Source organism: Desmodus rotundus, chromosome 4, assembly GCF_022682495.2.
Source record: "Desmodus rotundus isolate HL8 chromosome 4, HLdesRot8A.1, whole genome shotgun sequence".
NCBI lineage: Eukaryota > Metazoa > Chordata > Mammalia > Chiroptera > Phyllostomidae > Desmodus > Desmodus rotundus.
In genome coordinates this window covers 19,310,563-19,324,647 of record NC_071390.1, presented here as the reverse complement: position 1 = coordinate 19,324,647, position 14,085 = coordinate 19,310,563, and the positions used below count along the sequence as shown (strand labels likewise).

Here is a 14,085-nt window from a genome sequence, read left to right as displayed (position 1 = left end):
CCATCCCTCTTAGCATCACCTGCCTGCTCTGGCCCCTTGAATATCCACTCAAGCTGGTTTGCCCATTCCTAATATCGGGCAAACTCAGCCTTTAGTGTTTTTTCCATCTGTAGTCAAGGTACTGAGGGTGTGGTGAAAATATGCAGGACTCGAGTTTGTCTTCCAGGAACCTAAGTAATCTCACCTCTGCGCGATTATGCCTGGGACCCACCATGGGTTCTCTCCAGATTCACTGCTCCTAGTGTCCACGGGGGCTGTTCCGAGTGTGCCCACTTTCTCAGGCCCCCAGCATCAGCCCCTCGCCTCAGGTGTTCAGTGAATGACCTTTCCTCTTAGCAAGGAAGACTGAGAACATTTGATACAAACTTGACCTCAACTTTCTTATCCAAATTTTACATTGCTCCCATCTTCCTGACATATTTGTAGGAACAAAATATAAACCCCTTCCATCTGTGATTTTGAGCTCATGTCTCCAATATCCTGTTAGACCATGTGCTATCAGTTACTTCTTTTTGTTTTCTTGTGTCTTTTAGGATTTCTTCTATTCAGCCCTCAAGAACGCCCTATTTTCAAAGCCAGGCCTTCCTTCAACCCTGTTTCCCCACCACAGTTACCATCCAATTCTCTTTTCTCTATTACAAACTTCTTTTTAAAAAAATTTTTAAAGATTTTTTTCATTTACTTATCTTTAGCAAGAGGGGGAGGGAGGGAGAAAGACAGGGAGAGAAACATTGATGTGTGAAAGATACATTGGTTGCTTCTCACACCCCCTCCACTGGGGCCCTGGCCCACAATCCAGACATGTGCCCTGACTGGGAATCAAACCGGCGACCTTTTGGTTCGAAGGCCAGTACTCAATCCACTGAGCCAAACCAGCCAGTGCCAAATTTCTTAAAATAAGAGTTGTCACTCACTGACTTCATTTTCCGACCTCTCACCCCTCCCTAACCTCTTTGTCTCTCCACTCCAAAAAAGTAACTCTCCCAGGGGTCACTTGTGATTGGCAAATATATGAGGGCCTCCTCCCAGGACTCACTCCACTCACGCTTCTGCCACAGTATACCCCCTCATTCAGCCTTCTCCTCCAAGCTCTTTCTAGGGCAGGCGACTCCCAGTTTTCTTCTTACTCTGGCCAGTCCTCAGTTTTCTTCACTGCCTTGTCTTTCTCTGTCCACAACTTCAATGGAAATAGTTTTTCCCATCCCATACTCTGACTGACCAGATATGTTAAAAAATGGAATATTTAGAACTTGCATCCACTCTGAGGTCAGCCATAGGTCCTATCACATTCTATGTCATCTGATTTGCATATTAAGGTTACCTGCTTGGTATCATAAAACAATTGGGTTTGCATCCACTCTGTCTTCTCAAACCTCCTCAATAGCTTCCATGATTTCAAGATCAGAATTCCATCCTTAAGCTGTGAACTACAGATCTCCATCTCCAAACTTATACTGAAGATCCCCAAATGAAGAGCTTATTGGCTTTGAATTTACCAAGCTCCTCAGCTCAACCTATTCCTCAACCTTCATAACTTTTTTTTTTCTTGAGTTTTTATTTCAATTGATGACATCAAAAACTTCCACCATCCAGGCTAGAAATGTCAGTCATTCCTGCTTTCCAATACCGAATCCTGTCCATTCTGTCACTCATGACGGTTCCCTCCCTTTTCTCTTGGTGACTGCTGCACGGGCATCTGCATGCTGAGTGAGGGGAGCGGGAGCCTGAGCCGGGCTTGCTGAGCCTGAGGCCACCATGGCCTGCAGCTGCACGGCTCTGAGCAGGACTTAACCTCGCTCTGCCTCCACTGCCCCATCTGTGAATGAGTGTAACAGCAGCCCCCACCTTGTAAGAGTTGTCAGCAGGAATGAAACAAATTGCCCAGACTGGTGTGGCTCGGATGGTTGGGTGTCGTCCTGCAAAGCGAAAGGTCACCGGTTCGGTCCCTGGTTAGGGCACATGCCTGGATTATGGGTTTGGTCCCTGGTTATGGCGCATACGAAAAGCAACCAATTGATGCTTCTCTCTCACACCAATGTTCCCTCCCGCCCCCACTTTCTTTCTCCCTCCCTTCCCCTTCTCTAAAAATAAATAAATAAAATCTTGGAAAAAAATGAATTAAATAAATTAACACATGCCAGTGCTTAAGAACACCGAAATCCTTCAATAAATATTAGCTTTTGTCATGATTAATATCGCCTCATGCCTGGACTACTAGAATAGTTCCCTAACTCATCTCTTTTATTCCATTCTCTTGCCTCTCTGTCCCATTCTTCACACTTGCGCCAGAGTCATCCTCAGAAAACCAAGTGAAATCACACTAGTCCCATCTGAATACCTGAGGATATTGCTTTAACCACAGAACCAAGTCTGGACTCCTTGGAATGACACTCCAGACCCTTTGTCTTCTCCCAGACTTCATCACCGTAATCGCCATCTAGTAAACTCTTCTGTTTCCCTATTGCGCCAGACTTCTTACCACTCCAAGGGCTTTTGCTCCAACTTTTCCCTCGAGATGAAATACTAACATGGCCCATCCTCCACTGCTTTAAATCCTCAGAAAACTCTTCCCTATCCTCTGCACCCCTCCATTAATGCCCCCTTTACTTCCACTCCTTTCCTCACACCCAGCAGAATGAATTGCTTCTTCCTTTGAGCCTACACAGCACTCTGCTCATTCCTCCTCCACTAAATTGTGTCCTTGACCTCTCCATGCCCCACAGGGCCTAGATTCAGCATTTTACATCTAGTAGGTACTCAATAATTTTTAAAAATCAACATGGATTTAAAAATATATATTTGGGGTAAATAGACATACACATTTAGTACTTATAGTCAGAGAGAAATGCATTAGTTCTTACTATTTACCATAAAAGTGCCATCTCGCCCACCAGATCTATAGTTTACGTGGGCATTTAAATAAACTACTGAAAAGCTAGGTATCATTTTGTTTAAAGAGGAAAAAGATTCATGTCACAAAACCTTCTTTAGATAAGTTTAAATAGAGATCAAATATTACCTTTAAAAATATCTCAGGGATAAACAACCCAACTTCTCTTTGTGATAACATTAGGTATATTTAGCCACTTCGTTAATTCGTTCATGATTGACTAGAGAAAACGTATTAGTATGAACTACGCATCAAGCAGATGCACCGAGAACTTCTAAATATGATATGGGAATTCTTTTAAAATATATATATATTTTTTATTGATTAGGCAATTACAGTTGTCTCAATTTTACCCCCCTTGCCCAGCTCTGCCCAGTATGGGAATTCTCCAAAGTAACTTTTAAGAGTTATTTAAATGCTTCTCTTTTAGAAAATATACCACAAAAATGATCTCACTTATTATCTCCCCACTTTCACCACCTTAAGTTCTTTGGAATAAAGTGACCGATATTTTAAATTAAAAAGCATTTTGTGTAGTACCTACGAATCCAAGAACCTCAAACGAGCTTGAGGGTTTGGCATTGATGACAAAGACGTGTCCTTCAGATGTGCCAGCTAACAGATACATCCCTCTCTGGTCGTAACTGGGAAAGAAGAAGTCTGATTTGACTTGTTCCACTGATAAAATGGTAAACATTTATTGATTAACAGCGCAGAGATCCATCCAAAATTGGTCATTCTTATGGCCTGTGATTTTCAATATTATCTGACCTTATAAAAGTCAAGTGATTATATATAAATGTACTCATTACATCCTAGGCTAATGTTATTTCCAAATTACAAAACAGTCAAGATTTACTAAAAATGGGCAACTATTTCATCATAAGTGAATGAAATATGACAATAGAGCTTTCTAGATATTTCTAGTGGAAATAAGCAATTCTCAAATTAGCATGGAGTACATTTCTGTACCCTTCAGGACCAGTACCTGGCTGGAGGAGGAAAAAATGTAGTGAAATGTTTCTACACCTTCATCAAATTAGAAAAAGCGGGCAAATGCAAATCAGGGTAAGTGGGAAGGATCTGAGGAAGAAGCTATGTACCATCAAAAGCTACGGTACAGAGGAGCTGGGTGTAACTGGAGGGAGGTTACAGGTCCTTCCCCACTGAGGGGGGGGGGCAGATTGCCAGAACAGCACGGGCAGGAAGCCAGCCCCTCCAGGCGCTGGCTGGGTCATCGCCCTGCAAACGCTTCTCTTAACCTCTCTGAACCTGAATTCCCTCATTTGTGGAATAGGTACGAGCATAATACCTTCCTAAATGGTGGGGCAAGGATCACATTCAATGAGCTACCGTATGTGACAGGACACAAATGTCAGTTCTTATTAATACCTGTGATTATGATAAATTAACAAAAGAAAGAATAGTAACACATGAGTCCAAACACAATGTCTCTATGCTGCCTTCTTAAAAGTCTTGCTTCAAAACATTTAAAATCATCTAAATGCCCACTAATATATTTTCTTTTAAAAATGATAGTATATTCACGTAACGAAATACTATGTAGCTGTAAAAAAGAATGAGGAAGATTATTATGTGTGGTTAGGAAACATCCTCCCAGATACATTATTAAGTGAGAAAAATGAGATGCAGAACACTGTATATGGTTAGCTCCCTTTTAGAGCAAAGGCACTGACCCTGGAGCCCAGCTGCCTGGGTTCAAATCCTGGCATTTGCCATTTACATCTGTGTGATATTAAGCAAGTTATTAAACTCTTTGTGCCTCATCTTCCCCATCTGTAAAGTGGAGACAGTACAAATCTCCATCTCATAGAGTTAATGCAATAGAAGTGCCTGCTGCACTCTAAGTGCTTAATAATTATTTGTGTAAATAAAAGGAAATACTTATCCTTTTGCTTGTTTATGGATAAACACCTCTGAAAAAAGACATGAGAAGTTGGTAACAGGCTGCCTCAGGGAGAAGAACTGGATGTTCAGGGACAAGGGTAGAACACCCAAGGGTCCAGGCCATTTTGTACCTTTTGAACGTTGAACCAAGTCAATATATTAATTTCCAAAACAAAACATGTAAAACTTAAAATGTAAAGGAACTATGGCTTCACTGGAATTCCCAACGGACAGGGCCGACAGAGTGGCTGCCAGAAGCAGACAGTACGTACGTGAGGAGCTGGACGGAGGATTCCGAGAGAAAGGCCTTGTGAACCTCCCGAGGGGACTTGGCGTCCTGGATGTCAAAGAAGTGGACGAAGCCACCCACAGTCCCCACTGCCATGGACAGGGAGGAGGGGGAGCAAGCCAGAACTGTCGTCTGTTAAAAATAAAGCCCCAGATGCTTAACTTCACTGTGCCAAAACAAACACACACACACACACACACACACACACACACGAAGCTGGCTCTCCCACACATCAGATTTCTACGGTTTAGTCGAAAAGCCTGCAGAATTCGAGAAGAGTGGTATGACAAACTACACATTCGACATTCCTGAGCTAATCGATTACATAATAAGTCACGGGAATTTGAACATCTTATTCTTTTATCGTAACATTAAGAGGACAAAAGTTAAAGACCTTTATTGAACTTTAAGCCATGGCTCTGTTTTCACCCCTAAATGATTATAAAATTACACCAATAATTGTGAAAAATAAAATAATAAATTAAAAATAAATTCCTAGCACTTTTGGACATCTTTATAGAATGTTAGAGATTTTTTAAAATCATCATTCATCTGCTGGATAACGGTAGATCCTGGGGTGCTGGGATGACTGAAGAAGACTCCATAAAATAGCCATTATCACTGGGCGATGTGTTCAGTCAGCAGACTGCATCACAGATTCCTGCTTTCCTTACGATGATTTACAGAATGTCTAAGAGAAAAAATTTGCTTTTGTGACCCTCAAGAAATCAGATTCATTTCTCTATAAATTAAACGTTGTAGGTTGTTTTGAATACAATCATAGAATATTAGAAGTAGAAAAGATCTTAGGAGATAATCATTCTTGCACAATAGAAAATAGAGGCCAAGAAAAGGGCGGGAATTTGCCCCAGGATCTCAGAGCCGGTGACAAAGCTCAGATGAGAACCCAGGTGCCCTGACCCATTGAAATGTGCAGTTTCCCAAATAAGCAGGTTCTAATTCTAGTTTTAAAGGTGAATTTTCCAGTTGATTCTAGTTGAGTCTTCCATGGTATCTAAGTGTGAAACCAGAAACAAAATAGTGAGGTTTCTTCTTCTTTTAAACTGAAAGACTTTATGGGAGCTCTCAATGTGTGTGTGTGCATGAGTGTGTGGTGTGAGTTCTCAAAATAATCAGTTGAAATTATTCTCCATCCTAGGGCAATAGTGGGCTAGGCTAAGAAGGTACAGCAGTATCGGGAGGGCCTTATGCACCCTTGCAGGGGACATTAAGGGATGCTACTGGCAGTGTCTTGTATCCTGCTAGCATGGTGCCGGGCTGGGTTTTCGGAGGAGCACTGCCTAAAACATTCATGGCAACGCAGTCGTGGGCATAGGCAGGGAGATCTGGCCCCAACCTATCAATTCCCCGCAGGGCAGCGGTATCTTCCACCAAGGAAAAACTGCCAACTCTCCCCAGTGAGGGCTGAACCACATGCGTGTACCATGCCTGGTTTGGAGCTCAATGAAGATTTGGTGAATTCACTGTGAAAGTTGTCCAAATCTCTCCCCTCTAGTCAAGTGAAGGGGAAAGGGAGCTGTCTAAAGCAGAAAGCAGGCCATCTGATGGTGCCTATTTCCCTCCTTTGTCAAGAAGAAGGTAAGTCCTGATTATGCAGCCCGTTGGGGGGTTGTCAAATCTGTATGTCTCTCTTCTGTAAAAGGAGATTTGATCAGATGAACTTTAAGATCTTTTCTAGTTCTAGTAATTCTAATAGAAACAAATACATACAAGCCTTTGTCACAGGTTATGGAGTCTACTCATATTTCAGTCTTTTAGGTAAGAATTGTTATCTTTACCATTTGGGGTGAGTTTTATTTATCCCATTGAGTTATGTGTCTTTATATTTTGTAATCTTCTTATGTGCAGTATGATGCTTCATCTTGTTTTATAATTGAGATTTTAATTTTATAATGGGAAGCACTGTAATTTTCCTACTTACTGCCAAAATCCATATCTCATCTAAAACTGTAATACAGCAAATGTCGATAATTTAAGAAGAGTTAATTATCATTGTTCCTTGGTCCTTTTATGTTTTTAAAATTCTATTATGTAAAATGCACAGTGAACTGTGAACATAGAAAAAATGGTATCGCCTTATGGCACGTGTTATGAGGAATTATGGTTTGCCAATCATGATTCATACAGCCTCCCTCCTTCTAAAATTTTTTAAATTTTATTTTTCAATTACAGTCTATAGTCAACATTATTTTATATTAGTTTCAGGTGTAAAGCATAGTGGTTAGAAACTCATATACCTTACAATGTGCTCCCCCAATATTTCAAGTATCCACCTGGCACCATACATAGTTATTACAATATTTTAAAATATATTCCCTATACTGTACTTTACCTTCCTGTAACTAATAGGACATTTTTGAATATCCATTGAGAATCCATCTCTCTCATATTTTCAGGGTTGAGTGAAATAGATGTGACTCCCATTTCCTGGGCTGAATTTAAGCCAATTAGCATTTCTCCTCCCCTTGTCCACAGTTCAGAGGTGTTATTAAGACATTAGAGGATATTTAATGAGAATTCTAAAAAGGAGAAACTTCTTTTCCCTTCCTCCTCCCACTGTAGTAGGTACTCCTTCCTGATGGCCTGATGTGAGCTGGGCACCTGTGGCACCTGCATGCCACTAAATGAAGCCCAAGATGAAACTAAACACAGTACACAGGTGGATTGAGCCTCCCCTGAGGCCAGACAAGTTCTATACATTATAGCTGATTGACCCAATAACACTTTTTAATTTTTGGCTCAAGCTGCTTACAATGGCATTTTTCTTTCATTGCTAACTAATCCCGTTGAGGTTAGATGGGGCTATTTAACTAGTTATTACCAAGGGGACATTTTATTTCTGAGTAAAAGCACTTAATTGCTAATTCAAGACCCTCTAGCACTCTCTTCCCATAACCCTGGCAATGCGGGGTTATTAGCTGGTATTGGTTCCAGCAGCCTGTCTCCCTGAGAGAATGAGTGGAGCAGACACCCTGCCAATCCACAGTGAAGTTACAGCATGAATGAGAGACAAGCCACTAGAGTTTCAGAAATACCTGCAAGCACAGAAAAACTTGCCCTTTCTTCTATACAGTGTAGTACCTTAAGTTCCGTCCTCTGGGCTGTGGAATATACTTTATGCACAAGAATTACTCTAAATATACAAGGTAAAAAAGCAATAAAGCATCTGTAACAAGTATTGCCCCAGACTATGGACAGGTGAATACGCAAAAGTAGATTGGAATAAAAGTCAATATTTTTTTGAAATCCATTTATAAGGCGTACTTACCGGGGTGTTCAGATTAATCCTGCTGACAAAAGCACCATCCTCTAAACACCAAACACAAGCTTCCCCTGAATATGTGAGTGTCTGTGAAAGAGAGAGGCACAAAACTCTGAATGGGAAACAAGACTCTGCTTCGGAAGGATGTTCCAAGTCCCCTTCTAGTACTCTGATCTATCACTCTGATTATTTGGTACAAAGTTGTATTCTTCTTATGTGGATTATAACTATTTCACAATCTCAGCATCAATGCTTTTCATTTTAAACACATATTAACTACTATTTTTTAATGTGACTTAAGTAACAACAACTAATTAGGCTTACAAATGTGAAATAAAGATTATTTTCTTAGTAACATAATTGAAATAAAAATTACTTGAAAATTCAGTAGATTATTGCCTGGAGAATAAACCTAGAAATAGGAAATTATACATTGTTGTTTATTTGATTAATAGACTTTGTTTTTAAGAGTAATTTTAGGATGACAGAAAATGTGAACAGAAAGCACATAGACCTACCTCCTCCCCCATACATACAATTTCCGTATTATTGACATCTTGTATTAATGTGGTACATTTGCCACCCTAAAAATCCTCTACTCCACCTCGTCCTGCCCTCCCTCTCCTCCCACTGGACCTCCAGAAACCACTGATCTCTTTACACTCTCCGTAGTTTCGTCTTTTCCAGAATGTCATATGGAGGAAGTCATGCAGCCTTACCAAAGTGGCTTCTTTCACTTAGCAATATGCACTTAAGTTTCCTCTATGTCTTTTCACAGCTTACTAGTGCATTTCTTTTCAGTGATGAATAATATTCTATTATATGGATGTACCCCAATTTGTTTATTCACTCTCCTATTGAAGGACATCTGGGTTGCTTCCTCTGGTGTTCTTGTTTTTGTTTCCTCCTGCTCTCCTTGAATTTTCATGAGACTTCTTAAACAAGACCTGAGATGTGCATATTTTTCCGTTGCAATCCTCCCTCTCCCAGGCTCCAGTATGGTTTCTGCTTCTGGACATGTGCTCCCTAAGCTGTGGATCTGCCTGTCTGTCTATAATTTGGGGGGACAGTGGTCTTCCTTGTGACCTCAATTCTCTGATGGATCTAAGAAGAATTGCTGCTTTTAAGTTCATTCAGCTTTTTTCTTGTTGTAAGTCTCCTTACATGCTGGGCTGGAAAACTGCAGTTCATATTGTTCATTTTAACAAGTAATTTTACTCTTTCACAGGATCAAAACTGAAAGCGGCTTAAAGTAACTACAGTGTGGTACAATTTAAATTCTGTTTTTGACTACTAGGGAGTGAGTGACATGAAAATGTGGATCAAGTATCTAAATCCTGAATGTGAAAATCTTGCATGGAGCTTTTAACTGAGTTGAAACAACCATAAGAATATACATAATGCTTATCAGAGGATATCTGGATGAAAAATCACATAATCAGAATTTCAAGAGTAGAAGAAAACCCAAGTGTAACGATTCCACAATCTATGTGTTTTTATTTGCTGGAACTCCCAAATTCCTAATGGATTTGCTGATAAATCATAGGAAAGGTGAAACATGTTTCTTGAGATAAACAATAGGTAAATAGTTAAACACCTGGGAAAAAGGTCTTTTCTAAATGTAAAGGGTAGATATTTTTATTTCTAACTAGACTGAGTTCATATTTCATGCATGGCGACTTCTTCATCTTCACCCTTCTATGGGGCTACATCCCTCTGAAATCGGGTAAGGACTAACAGTTTAATGAGTGTTGATGACTCATTAGCAGTGAGTGTGTTCAAAGGTCTGGCGTGGAAAATTTGTATGGTGAATATAAACAAAATGGCTCCTAAAACTTCAATGGCCTTGGCCATTGGCAGAGAATTACTATTATGGAGTTTCAGTATGATAACGTCTTTCTAACTAGGGAGTACATTTGGTGATGAAAGTGTTTGGCATTTCTACCTCATCTTCAACAATAACCTCTATCTCCTATGTGTATCTGGTTGTACGGGAACTTCCAAAATCTCAACTTTAAACCCTATTGTGACACAATAAAATAGTCCTTACTATGCAGTATTCGTTTCCAGGTGTGATCAAGTCAATGGCCTGAAATTGCCCATCACAAGCCTCGAGGACTTTATCCAAGGTTGGCTCCTCGCCAAAAGTGTAAATATACACAGATCCCTGTAAATATACCACAAGAAAAAAAGGAGGAAAATTAATGCAATTGTTATGTGAGCAATTCCACAAATGTTTATTGAATGTCTTCTGTGAGCAAGGCACTAGATGGGACTGGGTGATGGAATAGTAGAGATCAACTCCTTAAGGCCCTGACCTACAGGAACTTAAAATCTAAAAGCTTGATGTTTGTTTAGTTATTCATTCATCTTTAGTAATAATCAATAAATGGGGCTGTATTCTTTTCTTCAATTCCAGGCATTCATTTTTTAAGTTATAAAATGTAACAATTTTTTTTCTAACTGTTGATGCAGAAAATTTGAAATATGTGGAAAACCAGAAAAGTTGTTAAGATGAACTAAGTCTTATCATGTACTAGACCATGGAGGATGCTGACGAAACCTTTTAATAAGTCTCTGTGGAAATTGTGAAGATGGGGCCAAAGCTGTCACTTTATGACTTCATCATTCTCAGCTCCAAAATTCACTTCTAAAAAACCCCCAAAACCTACCCTTTAAATTATGCATCTCTGCCAAGTAACTATAATACGGTATGGTCACTTAACTAGCAATAACAAGTCTCCGGTCTACTAATCACAAGTTCTTCAAGTTCAGTTAAACGTGAATATTTTTTTTCTTATTTATATAAAAAATACTTCTCTGTAGACTCTAAAATCTGGTAGATATTTACTGATTTTACCTTTCTTTCATTATTTCAAGAAATACAGGGTCCAGTACAAATAATGCCCCCCTTTTATTACAAAATCATAAGCATGTAATTCTGTAACAACAAGATCACACTCAAGCACATCATATGACATGTTAGGTGAAATGTTCAAATTAAAACTATACATTATTACACCTACATTATTACCCTACCCACCACACTCAAGCAGGCGTTACTTCTGCCGGACCCTGTATGAAGGGGGTACACTGCGCCAGGCGCTGGTGTGGATACTGGGGCTGCATCAGAAGACAGAACAGACAAAAAGCCCCTGTCCTCATGGAGTGTATGTTCTACCAGAGGGTTCACAGTTTGCTGACCCTGGCACTGCATGGGAGATATATTCACTGTTTCTTACTTATATTATTACCACATAGAAGTCAGTTGTTTGTCTAACTGAAATTCCTTTGACATAATCTGTTTTTCTCTCTGACTTCTTTTAAGATTTTTCTCTTTGTCTTTAGTTTTCAACAATTTCACTATGTTAAATCTCAGTGTGGATATCTTTTTATGTATCCTGCTTGGGATTCACTGGGTCTCTTCAATCTGCAAATTCACGTCTTTAATCAGTTCTGAAAAATATCTCTTTAAGTATTGCCTCTGTCCCACTCTTTCTTCTCTCTGGGATTTCAGTTGAACATATATAGATCTTTTCACAGTATCACTCATGCATCATACCCTCCCTTCTGCATTTCCTACCTTTTGTGGCTCTGGGCTACATTCTAGATAAGTTCTTCTAATTTATTTTACAGTTCATTAATTCTCTCTTTGGCTGGGAGAATTTGTATTAGACGTATCAATTTAATTTTTACTTTTAGTATATTTTTCTTTTTTAGAAGTTCTATTTGGGTCTTTCTACCTCCTGTTATATTACCTTTGTATTATCATTATTTCCTGTTCTAAATATTTTAAGTTAGTCATTTATTAAAATATAGTTAGTACAGTTGTTTTAACTTCTGGTAATCATCAGAAACTGCGGTCTTTCCATATTTACATTTAAATTCCTTTTAGGCAGAAAATCATTGAACTCTGTTTGTAATTCACCTAAAATTGTTGCCAAACAATATAAACTGCTGCTAATTCTGGGCTCTGAAGGTCATCCCATTAATTAGGAGTCTTTCTAATAGTATAATTGAGGTGGACATTTGATGTTACCCCGTATTTATTCCCTTCCCTTCTTTTCTTACAGAGCCCATATTTTCCTTAGAGAACCACTCATGACCTCCATCTCAGTTTATGTTTGGGTGGGTTGCCTCTACCCAGAGTCTAAGGGTAGGCCTGGCCAATCAGAGCTTAAAGTCCATCTGGACATAGTAATTGACATATAGTGGGGGAGGTGACCCAAATTAGTACAATGAGTCTAGACTCAAGGACATTGTTTTCTATTTGCTATCTTCCCACCATGGTCAACAAAAACCATAGAAATATAAACTAGAGATACAGGAGGCTCTTTTGGCTTCGTAGGGGTGAGTCTGCATGAAAGGGAGACAGCAGAGAGGAAACAGAGCCAAGAGATGGCAGACGAGCAAGGCCAGTGGCTTTTAGGGGAGCTCCTGGATTCAGATGAACTCCTTGCCCTTTCAGTTACATGCACAAAAACCAACAAAACTCCCTTTGTTAGTAAAGCCTTTTTAATGTTTTTTTTCTTTCATTTGCAACTTAAAAGAGTCCTGACTTGGAGAGTATCATTATGCAACCTACCCTGCCCTTCATTCCTGTGATGCAATGATGATAACAATATCCGAAAATTGCAAACCAAGAAATCAGCGTCTAGCATACCTTGTCTGTTTGAATCAGCAACATTTTGTAACTGGGAGAAAACATCAAATACTCCACAGGCTCTTCAACCTGAAGAAAGTCCTCTACCCTGTAAGTTGAATCTTTAATAATAAAAGAATACACAAAGCCATCCTAGAGACCAAAAACAATGAGATAAATGCAGAAAATCAGTCTTAGTCAATGCATAGTATACTTTCCTTATCAGACAAGCTAAGAGTTATTGATTACCCCCTACTGTTTATTTTTTGGAATCTTTATCTATTTTTACATTATCAAGAATGCCCTGTCTTCTTCCCTTTATTTAGAAAACTTTCAACCATATTTCCAGGTCAAGCTTCAGTTTTATCTCATTTGTTACACATTTTTCAATTACCTATAATTTTACTGAACTCTCCTTTCTTTGAACTTTTCTAGCATCTATCTTCTTATTACCTTCTTTATTATGCAGGAGGTGGGGAAAATGAGGCAGAGTTGATTGTGTGGTTTGTATATATAGCAGTCTCCTTACTTCGAAGGCCACCAGTCTTAATGTGTGCCCTTTAATCATTGTTATGTAGAATTTCTTGTCTTCCTAAATGGCTCAAATGTAGGGAGTGTGCTGTTTGTTTCCTTTATATTCTTCCAATCTAAGTATCCAATAAAATGAGCTAGCTGGTTAGTTGGTTGATTATGCACAGATTTAGGTTAGTTTAACTATTCTCAAGAGGAATTTGAGTTGCTTCTACAACAGTGAAGAAGCTTTGGTCAAATTCACCCATAATTTGTAGAGTAGACCCCATTATAACTAAGAGTAAGCATTTGTGAGAAGGCTGGGTTCAGACACTGGGGGGAGCATGCAAGTGATTTCATCATTCTTATCATCATTCTCTATAGCTCACCGGAGCAGATGCTCCAATCCTTTCTTTAAATTAGTTTGAAGAAAACACCAAGGCCACAAACGCAGACTACATGTAGGAGGTGGGGGTAGTCCATTGCAAATCCATATTGTTTCTCATTGGTGGAGCTCTCTCTCTCACCCTAGCAACACTGACTAGCTACTCAGGGTCCTGGAG

The 14,085-nt window shown here is 39.4% G+C and overlaps 1 protein-coding gene across 4 annotated transcripts in view; it reads right to left on the bottom strand.

Moving 5' to 3' along the window:
* CFAP43 (cilia and flagella associated protein 43) overlaps nucleotides 1-14,085 on the bottom strand; it is an 83,694-nt gene that overhangs the window by 46,467 nt on the left and 23,142 nt on the right. For all 4 annotated transcript variants that reach the window (XR_006654825.2, XM_045191538.3, XM_045191539.3 and 1 more), the window contains 5 exons: nucleotides 13,034-13,165; nucleotides 10,421-10,537; nucleotides 8,377-8,457; nucleotides 5,071-5,219; nucleotides 3,431-3,534 (listed from right to left, as the gene is read on the bottom strand). Coding sequence is in view for 3 of the 4 variants with exons in the window: in XM_045191538.3 (XP_045047473.2) it covers nucleotides 3,431-3,534; nucleotides 5,071-5,219; nucleotides 8,377-8,457; nucleotides 10,421-10,537; nucleotides 13,034-13,165 (583 nt within the window). In the remaining variant the exon portion in view is untranslated. The remainder of the gene's footprint in view (nucleotides 1-3,430; nucleotides 3,535-5,070; nucleotides 5,220-8,376; nucleotides 8,458-10,420; nucleotides 10,538-13,033; nucleotides 13,166-14,085) is intronic.